Below are 20,711 nucleotides of genomic sequence, written 5' to 3' on the forward strand. Positions count from 1 at the left end.
TGGTGGTGATGGTGGTGGTGGTGATGGTGTTGACGGTGATGACGATGGTGGTGGTGGTGGTGATGGTGGTGTGATGACGATGATGGTGGTGGTGGTGGTGATGGTGGTTATGGTGTTGACGGTGATGACGATGGTGGTGGTGGTGGTGATGGTGGTGTGATGACGATGATGGTGGTGGTGATGGTGGTGGTGGTGATGGTGTTGACGGTGATGACGATGGTGGTGGTGGTGATGGTGGTGATGGTGTTGACGGTGAGTGATGACGATGGTGGTGGTGGTGATGGTGGTGGTGGTGATGGTGTTGACGGTGATGACGATGGTGGTGGTGGTGATGGGTGGTGTGATGACGATGATGGTGGTGGTGATGGTGTTGACGGTGGTGGTGATGGTGTTGACGGTGATGACGATGGTGGTGGTGGTGATGGTGGTGATGGTGTTGACGGTGATGACGATGGTGGTGGTGGTGATGGTGGTGTGATGACGATGATGGTGGTGGTGATGGTGGTGGTGATGGTGTTGACGGTGATGACGATGGTGGTGGTGGTGATGGTGGTGATGGTGTTGACGGTGATGACGATGGTGGTGGTGATGGTGGTGGTGGTGATGGTGTTGACGGTGATGACGATGGTGGTGGTGGTGTTGACGGTGATGGTGATGATGATGACAGTGATGACGATGGTGGTGGTGGTGATGGTGGTGTTGACGGTGATGGTGATGATGATGACAGTGATGACGATGGTGGTGACGGTGATGACGTCGCCGTGTGCCGTACCGCGTTCCCCGCACCGCTTGTCGGATCGTCTTCAGCCGAGCCTCCACCTCGTCCGCGTACATCGTCATCCGTGACAGCCGGATCGCCGCTCCACCACCGCCACCACCGCCACCACCGCCACCACCGCCACCACCGCCACCGCCACACTTCACCGCCGGTGTTGCCGCAGCAGCAGTGGCGGCGGTGGTGCCAACCACGAGCAGCTGCAGCTGCGACGGCTGAGAAATCATCCGCAGCTCGAGGTCGTAGTCCATGTCGTCGTCGTCGGAGTCGTCATCGGCGGAGTCGGCGGAGTCGGAGTCGGACTGACGAGGTCGCGAGACGTTTGGCCGCCCGTGGACGTGGTTATGAACCGCCGCGGTGGTGGTGGTGGCTTTGCGACGCCGATCAGCAAAGTCGGCAAATCCTCCTCCTCCTCCTCTTCGTCCTCCTCCAAGATCGTCTCCTCGGGGACCTCACGCAGCTCTGGGGGGGGGTCACGGCGGGGGGTCGCGGGGGGGGGGGGTCACGGCGGGGGGTCACGGGGGGGGGGGGGGGGGTCACGGCGGGGGGTCACGGAGGGGGTGGGGGGTCACGGCGGGGGGTCACGGGGGGGGGTCACGGCGGGGGGTCACGGGGGGGGTCACGGTGGGGGGCGTCGTCATACAACACCTGCCGTGCTAATGGGAGGTGTGGGATGACGACGACGATGACTGTGATGGTGGTGACGGTGGTGACGGTGGTGACGGTGGTGATGATGACGGTGGTGGTGATGATGACGGTGGTGATGGTGGTGGTGACGGTGTTGACGGTGGTGATGACGGTGGTGGTGATGATGACGGTGGTGGTGGTGGTGACGGTGGGGATGGTGGTGGTGACGGTGGTGACGGTGGTGATGATGACGGTGGTGGTGATGATGACGGTGGTGATGGTGGTGGTGGTGGTGGTGACGGTGGTGATGATGACGGTGGTGGTGGTGACGGTGGGGATGGTGGTGGTGACGGTGGTGATGATGACGGTGGTGATGGTGGTGGTGGTGACGGTGGTGACGATGGTGATGGTGGTGGTGACGGTGGTGATGGTGGTGGTGACGGTGGTGACGGTGGTGATGATGACGGTGGTGATGGTGGTGGTGATGGTGGTGATGACGGTGGTGATGATGGTGGTGGTGATGGTGGTGATGACGGTGGTGATGGTGGTGGTGACGGTGGTGATCACGGTGGTGATGACGGTGGTGATGATGACGGTGGTGACGGTGGTGATGGTGGTGGTGATGGTGGTGATGACGGTGGTGGTGACGGTGGTGACGGTGGTGATAGTGGTGGTGGTGATTATGGTGGTGACGGTGGTGATGGTGATGGTGGTGACAGTGATCATGGTGGTGGTGATGATGATGGTGGTGTTGACGGCGGTGTTGGTGGTGATGATGGTGGTGGTGATGATGGTAATGGTGGTGTTGCTGGTGGTGTTGATGATGGTGGTGGTGATGATGGTGTTGCTGGTGGTGATGATGGTGTTGCTGGTGACTCTCACCGCCGCCGTGTGAGCGACTGAACGCTGCCCCCCCGCCACCACCACCACCACCACCGCTGGTGGGCGACTTCTTCTTGAAGACGTCGCGCTGCAGACGCCTCGAGTGGTAGCGGCGCTTCCTGTGGCACACACACGCACACACAGTCACACACACACAGTCACACACACACAGTCACACACACACAGTCACACACACAGTCACACGCACACACAGTCACACGCACACACACACAGTCACACACACACAGTCACACACACACACACAGTCACACACACACACACGTACACACACACAGTCACACACACACAGACACAGTCACACACACGCACGCACACACACACGCACAGTCACACACACACAGTCACACACACACACAGTCACACACAGTCACACACACGCACACACACACAGTCACACACACACAGTCACACGCACACACACACAGTCACACACAGTCACACACGCACAGTCACACACACGCACAGTCACACACACACACAGTCACACACACACAGTCACACACACAGACAGTCACACACACAGTCACGCACACACACGCACGCACACAGTCACCCACACACGCACACACACACAGACGCACACACACAGTCACACACACACAGACGCACACACACAGACACAGTCACACAGTCACACACACACACACACAGTCACACACACACAGTCACACACACACGCACAGTCACACACGCACAGTCACACACACACACGCGCACACACAGTCACACACACACACGCACAGACACAGTCACACACACGCACGCACACACAGTCACACACACAGACACAGTCACACACACACACGCACAGACACAGTCACACACACAGCCACACACACACACAGTCACACACACACAGTCACACACACAGACACAGTCACACACACACACAGTCACACACACAGTCACACACACACAGACACACACAGTCACACACAGTCACACACACGCACAGACACAGTCACACACAGTCACACACACACACGCAGTCACACGCACACACACACACACAGACACAGTCACACACACACACAGTCACACACACACAGACGCACAGTCACACACACACAGTCACACACAGACACAGTCACACACACACAGTCACACACACACAGACACAGTCACGCAGTCACACACACACAGACACAGTCACGCAGTCACACACGCACAGACACAGTCACACACAGTCACCCACACACGCACACACGCACACAGTCACACACACAGTCACACACACACAGTCACACACACACACAGTCACACACACACAGTCACACACACAGACACGCACACACACAGTCACACACACACACGCACACACACAGTCACACACACGCACAGACACAGTCACACGCACGCACACACAGTCACCCACACACGCACACACACACGCACAGTCACACACGCACAGTCACACACGCACACACACAGTCACACACACACAGTCACACACACACGCACACACACACACAGTCACACACGCACACACACACAGTCACGCACACACACAGTCACACGCACACACACAGACACAGTCACACACAGTCACACACACAGTCACACACAGTCACACACACACAGTCACACACACACACACAGTCACACACACATGCACGCACACACACACGCACACACACAGAGACACGCACACACACAGCCACACACCCGCACACACACACAGTCAAACACGCACACACACACAGTCACGCACACACAGTCACACGCACACACACAGACACAGTCACACACACGCACACACACACAGTCACACACACACAGTCACACGCACACACACACAGTCACACACACACGCACACAGTCACGCACACACGCACACACACACAGTCACACGCACACACACGCACGCACACACAGTCACACGCACACACACGCACGCACACACAGTCACACACACACAGTCACGCACACACGCACACACGCACACAGGTAAAGCTCCCCCAGGTAGCCTCGGGCATCGCCGGTGGACGCGCCGAGGGTACCGGCGCGTGGCGCTCACCATGAGCTGCTGATGATGCCCTTCATGCCACCGTAGTTGGGGTTGCCGTACTTCATGTAGTAGCGGCTCCTCCTGGCGGCCCCCAGCTCCTTCCTGTCTCCTGTGGGAGAGACACGGACACCGTGAACTACTCAGTGACACGCACACCATGAACTACTACTGCTGCTGCTGCTACTTCATGTAGTAGCGGCTCCTCCTGGCGGCCCCCAGCTCCTTCCTGTCTCCTGTGGGAGAGACACGGACACCGTGAACTACTCAGTGACACGCACACCATGAACTACTACTGCTGCTGCTGCTACTTCATGTAGTAGCGGCTCCTCCTGGCAGCCCCCATCTCCTTCCTGTCTCCTGTGGGAGAGACGTAGTCACTGTGAACTACTACTACTGCTACTAATGCTGCTACTGCTGCTACTGCTGCTGCTACTGCTGCTACTACTACTAATCTGCTACTACTACTGCTGCTGCTACCGCTGCTACTACTGCTGCTGCTACTGCTGCTACTTGCTACTACTACAGCTGCTACTGCTGCTAATGCTGCTACTGCTGCTACTGCTAATGCTGTTACTGCTGCTACTACTGCTGCTACTGCTGCTACTACTACTAATGCTGCTGCTACTGCTGCTGGTACCTGCGGTAGAGAAGCGCATGTAGAGGGGGCAGGGGCGAGCGTGGGCAGCAGTGACAAGGCGGAGGTCGTTCCTCAACACGGCAAACTCCCCCCGCTCCCCATCCTCACCACCACGCTGCTGCTGCTGCTGCTGCACGCACAGACACACACACACACACAGTCACACACACACACAGACACACACAGTCACACACACAGACACACAGTCACACACGCACGCAGTCACACACACGCACGCAGTCACACGCACGCAGACACACACACAGTCACACACACACGCAGACACGCAGTCACACACAGACACACACACGCAGACACACACGCAGACACACACACGCAGACACACACACGCAGACACACACACGCAGACGCACACAAACGCAGACGCACACAAACGCAGACACACGCAGATACACACGCATGCACATACAGGCAGAGACACGCAGAGACACACACACTCAGACAAACACAGACACACACGCGCAGACACGCAGACAGACACACACAGACACACGCACACAGTTACCGTGACGACGGTACCTGCTCAGAGTTGCTGGGTGCCACCCACTCCCCTGGCTCCTCCTCCTCCTCCGTGTCCCCATCGCTCATCAGACTCAGGTACTCATCATCAACTAGCACACACACACAGTCACACACACACAGTCACACACACACACAGTCACACACACACAACAACAACCGCCATTCGCCACTAAGTGGCGGTGACGTCACCACGACGCTTGTGCCAGGCCAAGTGCACCTTGAGGCTACCACGTGAAGTGTCGAACGCCCGCTGGCAGGAGGTCACGGGGCAGACCCAGCAGGTGCCACGGGTCGACTGACCGAGATGACCGAGACGACTGGCTGATGCACCACCTGTGCCCCCTACTGTACCAACTTGCTGTGCTTTAGCCACCCGGCGCTCCGCTCGTTGTTGTGAGCGTCGCTACTCCACCCTCCGTTGTTGTTGGAGGGCGACTGCCTCCAACTGCCCAGTAGCGTCCTTCACGAGCCTCCTCCACTGAGGCCGATCTTGACACCGCTGGTACCGGTCATCGGCAAGTCCACTCAGCTCCACGTCCTCCTGTACCACATCACTCCATCTCTTCTCTAGCCCGTGCCGCGCCCGTTTAGCCCTCTCGATCCGGCCGAACAAAAGCTGTCTAGGCATGCGGTGGCTGGGCATGCGGGCTACATGACCCAGCCAACACAGCCTTGCCTGCCGGAAGAGCTCACCGATGGGACTACACACACACACTACTACACTACTACACCACACACTACGACACACACACTACTACACACACACACTACTACACACACACACACACACTACTACACACACACACACACTACTACACACTACTACACACTACTACACTACACACTACTACACACACACACACACTACTACACACACACACACACTACTACACACACACACACACTACTACACACTACTACACACACACTACTACACACACACACACACTACTACACACTACTACACACACACACTACTACACACACACTACCACACACACACACACTACTACACACTACTGCACCACACACTACTACACCACACAGACAGCTGCCACCAATAACTGCGGTGTGGCAGTGCCCCCTGGTGGATGCGTGGGGTCACGGGTCTGTGTGGTGAGTCTGTGGGTCTCTGTGTAGTGAGTCTGTGGGTCTGTGTGGTGAGTCTGTGGGTCTCTGTGTGATGAGTCTATGGGTCTCTGTGTGATGAGTCTGTGGGTCTCTGTGTAGTGAGTCTGTGGGTCTGTGTGGTGAGTCTGTGGGTCTCTGTGTGGTGAGTCTGTGGGTCTCTGTGTGATGAGTCTGTGGGTCTCTGTGTAGTGAGTCTGTGGGTCTGTGTGGTGAGTCTGTGGGTCTATGTGTGATGAGTCTATGGGTCTCTGTGTGATGAGTCTGTGGGTCTCTGTGTAGTGAGTCTGTGGGTCTCTGTATGGTGAGTCTGTGAGTCTCTGTGTAGTGAGTCTGTGGGTCTCTGTATGGTGAGTCTGTAAGTCTCTGTGTGGTGAGTCTGTGAGTCTCTGTATGGTGAGTCTGTGAGTCTCTGTGTAGTGAGTCTGTGGGTCTCTGTGTGGTGAGTCTATGGGTCTCTGTGTGATGAGTCTGTGGGTCTCTGTGTGGTGAGTCTATGGGTCTCTGTGTGATGAGTCTGTGGGTCTCTGTGTGGTGAGTCTATGGGTCTCTGTGTGATGAGTCTGTGGGTCTCTGTATGGTGAGTCTGTGGGTCTCTGTGTAGTGTGTCTGTGGGTCTCTGTGTAGTGAGTCTATGGGTCTCTGTGTGGTGAGTCTGTGGGCCTCTGTGTGGTGAGTCTGTGGGTCTCTGTGTGGTGAGTCTGTGGGTCTCTGTGTAGTGAGTCTGTGGGTCTCTGTGTGGTGAGTCTATGGGTCTCTGTGTGATGAGTCTGTGGGTCTCTGTATGGTGAGTCTGTGGGTCTCTGTGTAGTGAGTCTGTGGGTCTCTGTATGGTGAGTCTGTGGGTCTCTGTGTAGTGAGTCTGTGGGTCTCTGTGTGGTGAGTCTATGGGTCTCTGTGTGATGAGTCTATGGGTCTCTGTGTGGTGAGTCTGTGGGTCTCTGTGTGGTGAGTCTGTGGGTCTCTGTGTAGTGAGTCTGTGGGTCTCTGTGTAGTGAGTCTGTGGGTCTCTGTGTGGTGAGTCTGTGGGTCTCTGTGTGGTGAGTCTATGGGTCTCTGTGTGATGAGTCTGTGGGTCTCTGTGTAGTGAGTCTGTGGGTCTCTGTGTGGTGAGTCTGTGGGTCTCTGTGTGATGAGTCTGTGGGTCTCTGTGTAGTGAGTCTGTGGGTCTCTGTGTGATGAGTCTGTGGGTCTCTGTGTAGTGAGTCTGTGGGTCTCTGTGACCAGTACAAGTGCCATGCACCACCCCCAGCCCCTCACCAGCCCCCCCCCCTCACCAGCCCCCCTCCCCCCCCTCACCTCGCGGCTTCTCGGGGGCTTTGGGCTCCGTGGTGAGGGAGGAGGCTGTGGTGGTGTCTGTGGTGGTGGTGGTGGCGGTGTCTGTGGTGGTGTCCTGGCTCAGGCTGAGCAGCGCTCGCGACGCAGAGTCCTCATCCAGCCACACCACGTTGCCTGGGCACAGGGCAAAGGCACAGACAAAGATCCCCAAGGTAGCCTCCAGCAGGACTGTAGGGGCAAGTGCTGCTAGTAGCGAGTAGCAGCAGGGCCTGTAGCACACAATGAGACTCCCACAGGGTTCAGTGTTAATGACTGAGGCTCACAGAGCCAGACTAAGGCTCCCACAGCAGGGTTCAGTGTTGATCACCAAGACTCACAGAGCCAGACTCAGACTCCCACAGGGTTCAGTGTTAATCACTGAGACTCCCACAGGGTTCAGTGTTAATCACTGAGACTCCCACAGTGTTCAGTGTTAATCACTGAGGCTCCCACAGGGTTCAGTGTTAATTACTGAGACTTCCACAGGGTTCAGTGTTAATCACTGAGACTCCCACAGGGTTCAGTGTTAATCACTGAGACTCCCACAGTGTTCAGTGTTAATCACTGAGGCTCCCACAGGGTTCAGTGTTAATTACTGAGACTTCCACAGGGTTCAGTGTTAATCACTGAGACTTCCACAGGGTTCAGTGTTAATCACTGAGATTCCCACAGGGTTCAGTGTTAATCACTGAGACTCCCACAGTGTTCAGTGTTAATCACTGAGGCTCCCACAGGGTTCAGTGTTAATTACTGAGACTTCCACAGGGTTCAGTGTTAATCACTGAGACTCCCACAGGGTTCAGTGTTAATCACTGAGACTCCCACAGGGTTCAGTGTTAATCACTGAGACTCCCACAGGGTTCAGTGTTAATCACTGAGACTCCCACAGGGTTCAGTGTTAATCACTGAGACTCCCACAGGGTTCAGTGTTAATCACTGAGACTCCCACAGGGTTCAGTGTTAATCACTGAGACTTCCACAGGGTTCAGTGTTAATCACTGAGACTCCCACAGGGTTCAGTGTTAATCACTGAGACTCCCACAGGGTTCAGTGTTAATCAGTGAGACTCCCACAGGGTTCAGTGTTAATCACTGAGGCTCCCACAGGGTTCAGTGTTAATCACTGAGACTCCCACAGGGTTCAGTGTTAATCACTGAGGCTCCCACAGGGTTCAGTGTTAATCACTGAGGCTCCCACAGGGTTCAGTGTTAATCACTGAGGCTCCCACAGGGTTCAGTGTTAATCAGTGAGACTCCCACAGGGTTCAGTGTTAATCACTGAGACTCCCACAGGGTTCAGTGTTAATCACTGAGGCTCCCACAGGGTTCGGTGTTAATCAGTGAGACTCCCACAGGGTTCAGTGTTAATCACTGAGGCTCCCACAGGGTTCGGTGTTAATCACTGAGACTCCCACAGGGTTCAGTGTTAATCACTGAGGCTCCCACAGGGTTCGGTGTTATTCACTGAGACTCCCACAGGGTTCAGTGTTAATCACTGAGACTCCCACAGGGTTCAGTGTTAATCACTGAGACTCCCACAGGGTTCAGTGTTAATCAGTGAGGCTCCCACAGGGTTCAGTGTTAATCAGCGAGACTCCCACAGGGTTCAGTGTTAATCACTGAGACTCCCACAGGGTTCAGTGTTAACCAGCGGGGCTCACAGCAGCAGCTGAGGTCACTCACAGGAGGAGTCGTTGATCCACTCGATGGAGGCCGGAGCGTAGTTCCGGAAGAGCGCGAAGATCTCCTCGGTGCTCATGTCGTCCACGCCGGCCAGGAAGAGCGCGTCCAGACGCACCTCCGGCACAGCTGGGGGGGGGGGGGAGGAGAGGGGGGGGGGGGAGGAGAGGGAGGGAGGAGAGGGGGGGGGAGGGGAGGGGGGGGGAGAAGAGGGGGGAGAGGGGGGGGAGGGAGGAGAGGGAGGAGAGGGAAGGAGGAGAGGGGGGGGAGGGGTGGGGGGAGGGAGGAGAGGGGGGAGGGGGGGGGGAGGAGAGGGGGGAGGGGGAAGAGGGGGGGGGGAGGGAGGAGAGGGGAGAGGGGGGGGGGAGAGGGAGGAAAGGGAGGGGGGAGAGGGAGGAGAGGGAGGGGAGAGGGGTGAGGAAGGGGGGAGGAGAGGGAGGGAGAGAGGAGAGAGATTAGAGGGAGACCAATCCCATGGTTTTCTGGGTTACACACACACACCGCACCAGCTACTCATTTGAGGCTGAGTCGACCTAGGGGAGGCTAAGGACCAGTTCAGATAATCGTTTCTAACCGGTGAAGATGCTCCACTAGGGGGGTCCACATTTCGCAAGCGTAGAAAAGAAAGTGAATGACCGTGGCCGAGAAGACCTGAAGCTTCGTGCGGAGCAACAGACCAGGTAGCTTCCACAGCGTTACGCAGCCAATGAAAAGATATTGCCGCTCGACTGATTCGGAGCGAGACCTCCGCTGCCAAACCGGAGCCGGTCATGAGCACACACATGCGCACACACACACGCGCACACACGCGCACACACACGTGTACACACGCGCACACACAAACACACAGGTGTACACACATGTACACACGTGTACACACCTTTCCTCAGCGCGTCCTTGTCAAGGACTACGGCGCTCTGGGGTGCCTCCTCGTCGCCACGGAAGTGAAACCTCTTCGCTCGCTGCTCCTTCCTTTGCACAGCCTCCTGTGGCACGCACAGACACACACACACAGATATACACACACACAGACACACACACACATATATACACACACACACAGACACACACACACACATAGACACACACATAGACACACACAGAGACACACACACACAGATATACACACACACAGATATACACACACACACAGACATACTGACACACACACACACAGACACACACACAGACACACACACACACAGACACACACACACACAGACACACACACCCAGACACACACACCCAGACACACACACCCAGACACACACAGACACAGACACACAGACACACACACAGACACACACACAGACACACACACACACACAGACACACACACACACAAAGATCCCCTGTGTAGCCTTAACAGACTGTAGGAGCAAGTGCTGTTAGCGAGCAGCACCTATGAAGGTCAGAACCCGACCGCCTTTGTCTCCCCAGTGCTAGCGATGTTTACTGCACACCAGGTACTCATTTGAGGCTGAGTCGACCTAGAGGAGGCCCAGGGCCAGTTCAGATAATCGTCACCGGTGTTGTTGGCCGTTAGCGGGAATTGAACTCGGATATCTAGTTTCAAAGCACTGCATGCTAATCACAGTGCCACCACTCCCCTAATCACCATCACCACTACCAACACCACCACCATTACCACTATCACCACCAACACCATCACCACCTTCACCACCACAGCACCACCGCTCCACACACACACAATTTCACGAAGACAACCATTCACCCACTAACCCACCTGCTCATTCACTCACCCACCCATTCACTCATTCCCCCTCTCACCCAGCCACCTACTCAGCCACTCACTTATTCACCCATTCACACTCTCACCCACTCACCCCCATTCAACCACTCACCCATTCACCCACCCACCCACTCTCTCACCCACCCACCCACCCACTCACCCACTAACCCACCCATTCACTCGTTCAATCACTGTTTCACCCATTCCCCCTCTCACCCATTCACCCACCCACTCACCCATTCAATTATTCACCCATTCACCCTCTCGCCCCCATTCACCCTCTCACCCCCATTCACCCTCTCACCCACTCAACCACCCACCCACTCACTCACTCACCCACCCACCCAAACAATCAACCACCCACTCACCCACCCACTCACCCACCCACCCAACCAACAATCAAACACCCACCCACTCACTCACCCACCCACCCACTCACCCACCCACCCACCAAACAATCAACCAACCACCCACTCACTCACCCACCCAACCAAACATTCAAACACCCACCCACTCACTCACTCACCCACCCACTCACCCACTCACTCACCCACCCACTCACTCACCCACCCACCCACCCACTCAAACAATTAACCACCCACCCACTCACTCACCCACCCACCCAAGCAATCAACCACCCACCCACTCACTCACCCACCCACCTTGGACGTGACGTCCACCCCGGTGATGAAAGTCCCCGACTTGTTCTCGTACTTGCGACTCGTATCCTGCCGTGGGGGGGGGGGGGGGAGCAGGCGTGGTCACAGACACGGAGTGGGCACATGTCCAGTCCAAGTAGATGGGTTGGTGAGTGAGTGGGTGAGTTAGTGGGTGGATGGCTGGGTGGGTGAGTGAATGGGTGGGTGAGTGGGTGAGTGGGTGGGTGAGTGGGTGAGTTAGTGGGTGGGTGAGTGAGTGAGTGGGTGGCTGGGTGGGTGAGTGAATGGGTGGGTGAGTGAGTGGATGGGTGAGTGGGTGAGTGGGTGTGTGAGTTAGTGGGTGGGTGAGTGGCTGGGTGGGTGAGTGAATGGGTGGGTGAGTGGATGGGTGAGTGGGTGGGTGAGTGAGTGGGTGGGCGAGTGGGTGGGCGAGTGGGTGGGCGAGTGAATGGGTGGGCGAGTGGGTGAGTGAATGGGTTGGTGAGTGGGTGGGTGAGTGGGTGAGTGAGTGGGTGGGTGAGAGAGTGAACAGGTGGGTGAGTGGGTGAGTTAGTGGGTGGGTGGCTGGGTGGGTGATTGGGTGGGTGAGTAGGTAGATGAGTGGGTGGGTGAGTTAGTGGGTGGGTGGCTGGGTGGGTGGGTGAGTGAGTGACTGTGTGTGTGAGTGAGTGTGAGTATTCTCGCGAGCGAGTGGGCATGTGAATGCAGTTCAGGTTTGCAGCAACAGCAGCATGAACAGCAACAGCATCAACAGCAGAAGCATCACCAGAAGTAGCAGCAGTATCAGCAACATTAGCATCCTCAGCATCATCAGCAGCCAGTAGTAGCAGATGCAACATCAGCAGATGGGGATGCCAACCCACGACCTCCTGAGTATGGGTCTCTGTGGGTATGGGTCTCTGTGGGTTTGTATGAGTATGGGTCTATGGGTGTCTATGGGGCTCTGAGTATGGGTCTCTCTGAGTATGGATCTCTGTGGGTTTGTATGAGTATGGGTCTATGTGGGTGTCTGTGGGGCTCTGAGTATGGGTCTCCGTGGGTATGGGTCTCTGTAGGTATGGGTCTCTGTGAGCCTCTATGAGTGTGAGTCTCTGTGGGTCTCTACGAGTATGGTTCTCTGTGGGTATGGGTCTCTTTGAGTCTCTGTGGGTCTCTGTGTGTCTCTGTGTCTGTGGGTCTCTGAGTATGGGTCTCTGTGTGTCTCTGTGGGTCTCTGAGTATGGGTCTCTGTGGGTCTCTATGAGTATGGGTCTCTGTGGGTCTCTATGAGTATGGGTCTCTGTGGGTCTCTATGAGTATGGGTCTCTGTGGGTCTCTATGAGTGTGGGTCTCTGTGGGTCTCTATGAGTATGGGTCTCTGTGAGTCTCTACGAGTCTCTATGAGTCTATGTGAGTCTCTACGAGTCTCTGTGGGTAGGAGTCTCTATGAGTACGAGTCTCTATGTGTCTCTATGAGTCTCTACGAGTCTGTAACTATCCACGTGATGGATGATTTAGAAGCTCACGAGCCGCTCGCTCGCGGCACCAGCGACTCCACGCGGCAGCTTCGGCAGCTGTCCCTGTCCACACCGCGGCAGCCAGGCGAACGACACGCCACGCCACGACACGAGACGACACGAGACGAGACGCGAGGAGCCTGAAGGCCTGAAAGCCTCCCTCTCCTGCTGCTGCTGCTCACCGTGAGGAGATTCGCGATGGATCTACGCACGGTCACAGCCACCAGCGCGTCACGCTCGGCCGCTGCCGCCGTCTCGTCTGCGTGGTCCTCCTCCACGTCCATCGGCTCCTCTCCACCAACGTCAACAACAACTCCGTCGACAACTCCAACAGCATCAACAACAACTCCACCACCAGCGACTGCCGCCATTGTGCCAACGGCGGCCATCGCTGTTGGTGGAACCGGAAACCACGTGGGGAGGTGGGGGGTGGGGGCGGGGGGATGGGGGTGGGAGGGGCGGGGGATGGGGGTGGGAGGGGCGGGGGGATGGGGGTGGGAGGGGCGGGGGGATGGGGGTGGGGTGGGGGGATGGGGGTGGGAGGGGCGGGGGGATGGGGGTGGGAGGGGCGGAGGGATGGGGGTGGGAGGGGCGGGGGGATGGGGGTGGGAGGGGCGGGGGGATGGGGGTGGTGGTGATGTTGGTGATGATAGTGATGGTGGTGATGTTGGTGATGGTGGTGATGATGATGGTGGTGATGGTTGATATCCATTTTGATTAGATAATTACAAATAATTAGGCAGACGGCATCGGTGGTTAATTTAATTCGCCCAGTCTACTGAAGGGACGATTCCTTCATTCCGTCCTTGTTTTAACCATTTTAAAAAAATGTGTATGTCCGTCAACCTTTGCGATGACGTTTACACAGGTAAACGGCCATCTTGCTAAGGGTAAACGGCGATTTTGTCACGGGTAAACGGCCATCTTGTCAGGGGTAAACGGCCATCTTGCTACGGGTAAACGACCATCTTTTCAGGAGTAAACGGCGATCTTGTCACGGGTAAACGGCCATCTTGTCACGGGTAAACGGCCATCTTGTCAGGGGTAAACGGCCATCTTGTCACGGGTAAACGGCCATCTTGTTACGGGTAAACGGCGATCTTGTCACGGGTAAACGGCCATCTTGTCACGGGTAAACGGCCATCTTGTCAGGGGTAAACGGCCATCTTGTCACGGGTAAACGGCCATCTTGTCACGGGTAAACGGCCATCTTGTCACGGGTAAACGGCCATCTTGTCAGGGGTAAACGGCCATCTTGCTACGGGTAAACGACCAACTTAACAAGGGTAAACGGCCATCTTATCACGGGTAAACGGCCATCTTGCTACGGGTAAACGACCATCTTGTCAAGGGTAGACGGCCATCTTTCTATGGGTAAACGACCATCTTGTAACGGGTAAACGGCCATCTTGTCAGGGGTAAACGGCCATCTTGCTATGGGTAAACGGCCATCTTGTCACGAGCAAACGGCCATCTTGCTACGGGTAAACGGCCATCTTGCTACGAGTAAACGGCCATCTTGCTACGGGTAAACGGCCATCTTGTCACGAGTAAACGGCCATCTTGCTACGGGTAAACGGCCATCTTGTTACGGGTAAACGACCATCTTGTCAAGGGTAAACGGCCATCTTGCTACGGGTAAACGACCATCTTGTCAAGGGTAAACGGCCATCTTTCTATGGGTAAACGATCATCTTGCTACGGGCAAGCGGCCATCTTGCTACGGACAAGCGGCCATCTTGCTACGGGCAAACGGCCATCTTACTACGGGTAAACGGCCATCTTACTACGGGCAAACGGCCATCTTACTACGGGCAAACGGCCATCTTACTACGGGTAAACGACCAGAGGAATCAGAATCTGTTTTTATATACTGCAGGAGGAATCCGATGTCCAGTCGAGGCAGCTCCGACCCTGACGTTGCCTGCTGCTGCTGTCAATGTCTGTGTCTCTCATCATCATCATCACCATCATCATCACCATCATTATCACCACCATCATCATCACCATCATCATCACGGTGGCTACGAGATGTTGACTACCTCGCCTGGTCTACAGGTCTGTGTCTCTCTCATCATCATCATCACGGTGGCTATGAGATGTTGACTACCTCGCCTGGTGTGCAAGGAGGTACACGAGGGGGGTGGGTGGCCACCATCACGCCCGGCCGCCTTTGTCTCCCCAGTGGCGATGTTTTTACACACCGCACCAGGTACTCATTTGAGGCTGAGTCGACCTAGGGGAGGCCCAGGACCGGGCCAGATTATCGCCATTGGTGTTGGCCGTGAGCGGGAATCGAAGTCGGGTGGCCGGGTTCGTAGCGCTAACCACTACACCCACCGCTCCCCACAGACACACGCAACCACCCGCAACCACTCGCAACCACAACAATAAAGACTTGTAGCATCGTGGCGACAGAAACAACGGAGGTTTATTTTGAAATTTGACTTTTGAGAAACTGATTATTGTAATCATCATTATTATTATAAAAAAGCATCAATCACCAAAACCCACCAAATGTATCCCAGCCACCGCTCCCACCTCGCTCTCTCTCGATCTCTCTCTGGGTCGACCATACTTCACCATGCCGGTCAATGGGGGTTGGTGGTGTCGGGGAGTGGGGAGTGGGGAGGGGAGGAGGGGAGGAGAGGTGAGTGAGTGAGGTGAGTGAGGTGAGGTGAGTGAGGTGAGTGAGGTGAGTGAGGTGAGGTGAGTGAGGTGAGTGAGGTGAGGTGAGTGAGGTGAGTGAGGTGAGGTGAGTGAGGTGAGGGGGGTGGCGGCGTCCTGACGGGCACCAGTTGCGGAGAATGGCGGGGGGGGGGGTGATGGTGGTTTCACAATGGTGATGGTGGTGGTGATTGATGATTGATGGTGGTGGTGATTGATGGTGGTGATGGTGGTGATTGATGGTGGTGATGGTGTGATTGATAGTGGTGGTGATTTAGATGGTGGTGATTGATGGTGGTGATGATTGAGGTGGTGATGGTGGTGGTGGTAATGGTGATGATAATGGTGATAATGGTGATGGTGATAATGGTGATGATGATGGTGGTGATAATGGTGATGATAATGGTGGTGATGATGATGATGGTGATGATAATGGTGATGATGGTGGTGATGATTGATAATGGTGATGATAATGGTGGTGATGATGATGATGATGGTGATGATAATGGTGATGATGGTGATGATAATGGTGGTGATGGTGGTGATGATTGATGGTGGTGGTGATGATGGTGATGATGATGGTGATGATGGTGATGATAATGGTGATGATGATGGTGATGATGGTGATGATAATGGTGGTGATGGTGATGATAATGGTGGTGGTGGTGATAATGGTGGTGATGATGGTGGTGATGGTGATTGATGGTGGTGATGATTGATGATGGTGATGATAATGGTGGTGATGATGGTGGTGATGGTGATTGATGGTGGTGATGGTGATTGATGGTGGTGATGATTGATGATGGTGATGATGATGGTGATGATTGATATCCATCTCGCCTGGGGGGAGGGGTTGGGGGGTGCATGGCGCATGCCGCGTCACGGGGTGACCAATCAGATCGGACTTAGTCTGTGACAAGGGGGGGGCACTGACAAGGGGGGGGGGGGGGGCAAGAGAGAGTGTGAGAGAGTGGGAGAGAGTGGAGAGTGTGAGAGAGAGTGTGAGAGAGAGTGTAGAGTGAGTGTAGAGAGTGAGTGTAGAGAGTGAGTGTAGAGAGAGTGTAGAGAGAGAGGGAGAGTGGGAGAGAGACAGAGAGAGCCGTCAACCCACAGGGTTTACTCTCTCGTCTGGTGCAGGGGAAATTGAGTTGATAGATCTACAGCGGAGCCATCTCGAGATGTCACCACCACTACCACCACCGTCACCACCACCACCGCCGTCACCACAACCACCACCACCGTCACCACCACCACGCTCAGTTTGGCTGTCGAAAAACGACCATTTTTTTTGTTTTATCTTAAACCGTTATCGTTGTATTTATATATTGATAGAAAACAATTATTATCCGAAAAAAATCCGTCACCCTTCCCCCCACACACACACAGACAGACACACACAGAGACAGAGAGACACAGACAGAGACACAGACACACAGACAGAGACACAGACACACAGACAGAGACACAGAGAGACACATCTCATAGTCCCAGACAAGCCCAGCGTTCCAAACCGTTCCGAACACGCACTCCCTGCGACACGCCACCCACCATCATCATCACGACGGCTCGATGGTAGGGTGCCCGGGCACACGAGAGACACACAGACAGACAGAGAGACAGGGACAGAGAGAGAGACAGAGAGAGACACAGACACACAGACAGAGAGACAGTGACAGAGAGAGAGACCGAGAGAGACACAGACAGAGACACAGAGAGACAGACAGAGAGACAGAGACACAGACAGAGACGGAGACACAGACAGAGAGACACAGAGAGACAGAAAGACACAGATGGGGAGACAGGGAGACAGAGAGACACAGACACAGATGGGGAGACAGAGAGACAGAGACACAGATGGGGAGACAGAGAGACAAACCAAACCCCAACCCACCACCCGGCCACCCTCGGCAGGGTAGAATCATCATCATCATCACACGAAGCTCTAAAAAAATTGATACGTCCACGCATTACAAAATTATTAGTGTCCGGTACGCACGCGATAGAGACAGAGAGAGACAGAAGAGAGACAGAGAGAGAGAGAGAGACACACACAGAGACAGACAGAGACACAGAGACAGACAGAGACACAGAGACAGAGCAAGAGAGAGACAGAGAGAGGCAGAGCTGCGACAGAGCGGGAGACAGAGAGAGACACAGAGACAGAGAGAGACACAGAGAGACAGAGAGACAGAGAGAGACAGAGACAGAGACAGAGAGAGACACACAGAGACAGACAGAGAGAGAGACAGAGCGGAGACAGAGCGGAGACAGAGCGAGAGAGAAAGACACAGAGAGAGACAGAGAGAGACAGAGAGAGACAGAGAGAGACAGAGAGACACAGAGAGACACAGAGAGACACAGAGAGACACAGAGAGACACAGAGGCAGAGAGAGACACACAGAGAGACTAAGCCACTAAAACCCGCAGCAACTAACTCGGCGTGACCACAACCGCAGTGTCTACAACCACCACCACCACCACGAACCCAGCAAATACACGACGCCCCAAACCCCCCCACCCCCTCGTATGGTCCCGCGATTAGTACGGCGCTCACGACCCTAACCCACACCCCCCCCCCCACCGTGTATTCGTGGCGAGTAGTACAGACACACACACACACAGACACACACACAGACACACACGGATAGCACTAAACCACCCCCACGATTGTGTGGCTGGTGGTACAGTCCAAACATATGGATATCACTACTAACCCTACTACCCCCACAGTTGTGTGGCTAGTGGTACAACCCACACGCAGTGATATCAAAACCAGCCCCTTCTACCCCCCCCCCCCAGTTGTGTGGCTAGTGGTACAACCCACACACACACATCACTACCAACCCTACCACCCCCCCGTGGTTGTGTGGCTAGTGGTACAGCCACACACATATCACTACCAACCCCACCCCCACCCCAGTTGTGTGGCTAGTGGTACAACCCACACACACACACGTCACTCCCAACCCTACTACCACCCCCCTGTGTTTGTGGCGAGTGGTACAGCCCATTCAGGGATATCACTGCCACTCATACTACCCCGTGTGTGTGTGTCTATCAGTGTGTGTGTGTTTGTGTGTGTATTTGTGTGTGTATCTATCTGCGTGTGTGTCTATCTGCGTGTGTCTATCTGCGTGTGTATCTGCGTGTGTGTCTGCGTGTGTGTCTGCGTGTGTGCGTGTCTGCGTGTGTGCGTGTCTGTGTGTGTGCGTGTCTATCTGTGTGTGTGCGTGTCTATCCGTGTGTGTGCGTGTCTATCTGTGTGTGTGTGCGTCTATCTGTGTGTGTGTGCATCTATCTGTGTGTGTGCGTGTCTATCCGTGTGTGTGTGTGTCTATCCGTGTGTGTGTGTGTCTATCCATGTGTGTCTATCAGCGAGCATCTATCCGTCCGTACAATCAGACGCGTAGACACACACACGGAGCCACCACCACAACCACCACAACAACAACCACCGCCACCACCACCGCCACCACCACCGCCTCTCACGTCCGCGGGATCACCGCCGAACCACGTGGCCGCCCGGAGCTCCACGAGCCGAGGGGAGTGCCGCTCTCCCCCCTCCCCTCTCCTCCTGCTGCTGCTGCTGATGCTGCTGCTGCTGATGCTGCTGCAGCTGCTGCTGCTGCTGCAGCTGCTGCTGCTGCAGCTCTCGATCGGCTCCACGCTGCACTCCACCCCGGCCGCCTTCTCCTCAGTACTTGCGGCCTGTGGTGGTGGGAGACAGAGACAAAGGTCCCCCGTGTAGCCTTAACAGACTGCAGGGGCAAGGGCTGCTCACTACACTACACCGCTGCACCAGGGCACTCGTTTGCGGCCGAGTCGACCTAGGGGAGGCCCAGGACCGGGTCAGAGAATCGCTGTCACTGGTGCTGGCTGTGAGCGGGAATTGAACCCGGGTCGCCGGGTTTTGAAGCGCAGCGCTCACCACTACACCACCTACCACACACACTCACACACACACACACACGCTCACGCACACTCACACGCTCACACACACACGCACACACTCACACACGCACACACACACGCACACACACACACGCACACACACACGCACACACGCACACACACGCGCACACACGCACACTCACACACTCACACGCACTCACACACACGCACGCACGCACACACGCACACTCACACACTCACACACACACGCACTCACACGCACGCACGCACACTCACGCACGCACACGCACGCACACACACACTCTGGTGGTGGTAGTGGTGGTGGTAGTTGTGGTGGTAGTGGTAGTTGTGGTGGTGGTTGTGGTTGTTGTGGTGGTAGTTGTGGTGGTTGTGGTAGTTGTGGTGGTAGTAGTGGTTGTGGTGGTTGTTGTGGTGGTGGTTGTTGTGGTTGTTATGGTTGTGGTGGTGGTTGTTGTGGTGGTGGCGACTCACCAGGGGTAAAGTCCTCCAGGGGGATCTCCTCCAGCTGCTCCCGGCTGCCACGTGGTTGCCCGTCAGCTGCACAAAGACAAAGGTGCCCCAGGTGACGTCAACACACTGCAGGGGC

General features: G+C 55.6%; 2 protein-coding genes across 6 annotated transcripts in view; both read right to left on the reverse strand.

Annotated features, from left to right (window-relative positions):
* Positions 1-877: 877 nt before the first annotated feature.
* Positions 878-13,952, reverse strand: NCBP3 (nuclear cap binding subunit 3). Its single transcript, XM_078883422.1, has 10 exons — positions 13,708-13,952; positions 12,033-12,098; positions 10,498-10,603; positions 9,621-9,746; positions 7,921-8,073; positions 5,491-5,582; positions 4,951-5,080; positions 4,323-4,422; positions 2,285-2,403; positions 878-1,237 (listed from the first exon to the last, which is right to left on the reverse strand). The coding sequence occupies exons 1-10, from the start codon at positions 13,912-13,914 to the stop codon at positions 999-1,001; spliced, it is 1,338 nt and encodes a 445-aa protein (XP_078739548.1). The 5' UTR covers positions 13,915-13,952; the 3' UTR covers positions 878-998.
* Positions 13,953-15,938: 1,986 nt separating this feature from the next.
* Positions 15,939-20,711, reverse strand: part of LOC144953054 (splicing regulator ARVCF-like) — a 43,425-nt gene continuing 38,652 nt past the window's right edge. For all 5 annotated transcript variants that reach the window (XM_078883569.1, XM_078883574.1, XM_078883573.1 and 2 more), the window contains 2 exons: positions 20,597-20,662; positions 15,939-19,900 (listed from right to left, as the gene is read on the reverse strand). In XM_078883569.1, the coding sequence (XP_078739695.1) occupies positions 19,887-19,900; positions 20,597-20,662 (80 nt within the window). In that variant the 3' untranslated portion in view covers positions 15,939-19,886. The remainder of the gene's footprint in view (positions 19,901-20,596; positions 20,663-20,711) is intronic.

Source organism: Lampetra fluviatilis, chromosome 71 (assembly GCF_964198595.1).
Source record: "Lampetra fluviatilis chromosome 71, kcLamFluv1.1, whole genome shotgun sequence".
Taxonomy (NCBI): Eukaryota; Metazoa; Chordata; class Hyperoartia; order Petromyzontiformes; family Petromyzontidae; genus Lampetra; species Lampetra fluviatilis.

Coding starts and splice junctions, on each gene's coding strand:
- NCBP3 (XM_078883422.1), bottom strand. CDS start 13,914: ATGGCCGCCGTTGGCACAATGGCGGCAGTCGCTGGTGGTGGAGTTGTT. Junction 10,604..12,032: donor GGGTGGACGTCACGTCCAAG/GTGGGTGGGTGA, acceptor TGCGTGCCACAG/GAGGCTGTGCAAAGGAAGGA. Junction 8,074..9,620: donor GTGGATCAACGACTCCTCCT/GTGAGTGACCTC, acceptor CCCTGTGCCCAG/GCAACGTGGTGTGGCTGGAT.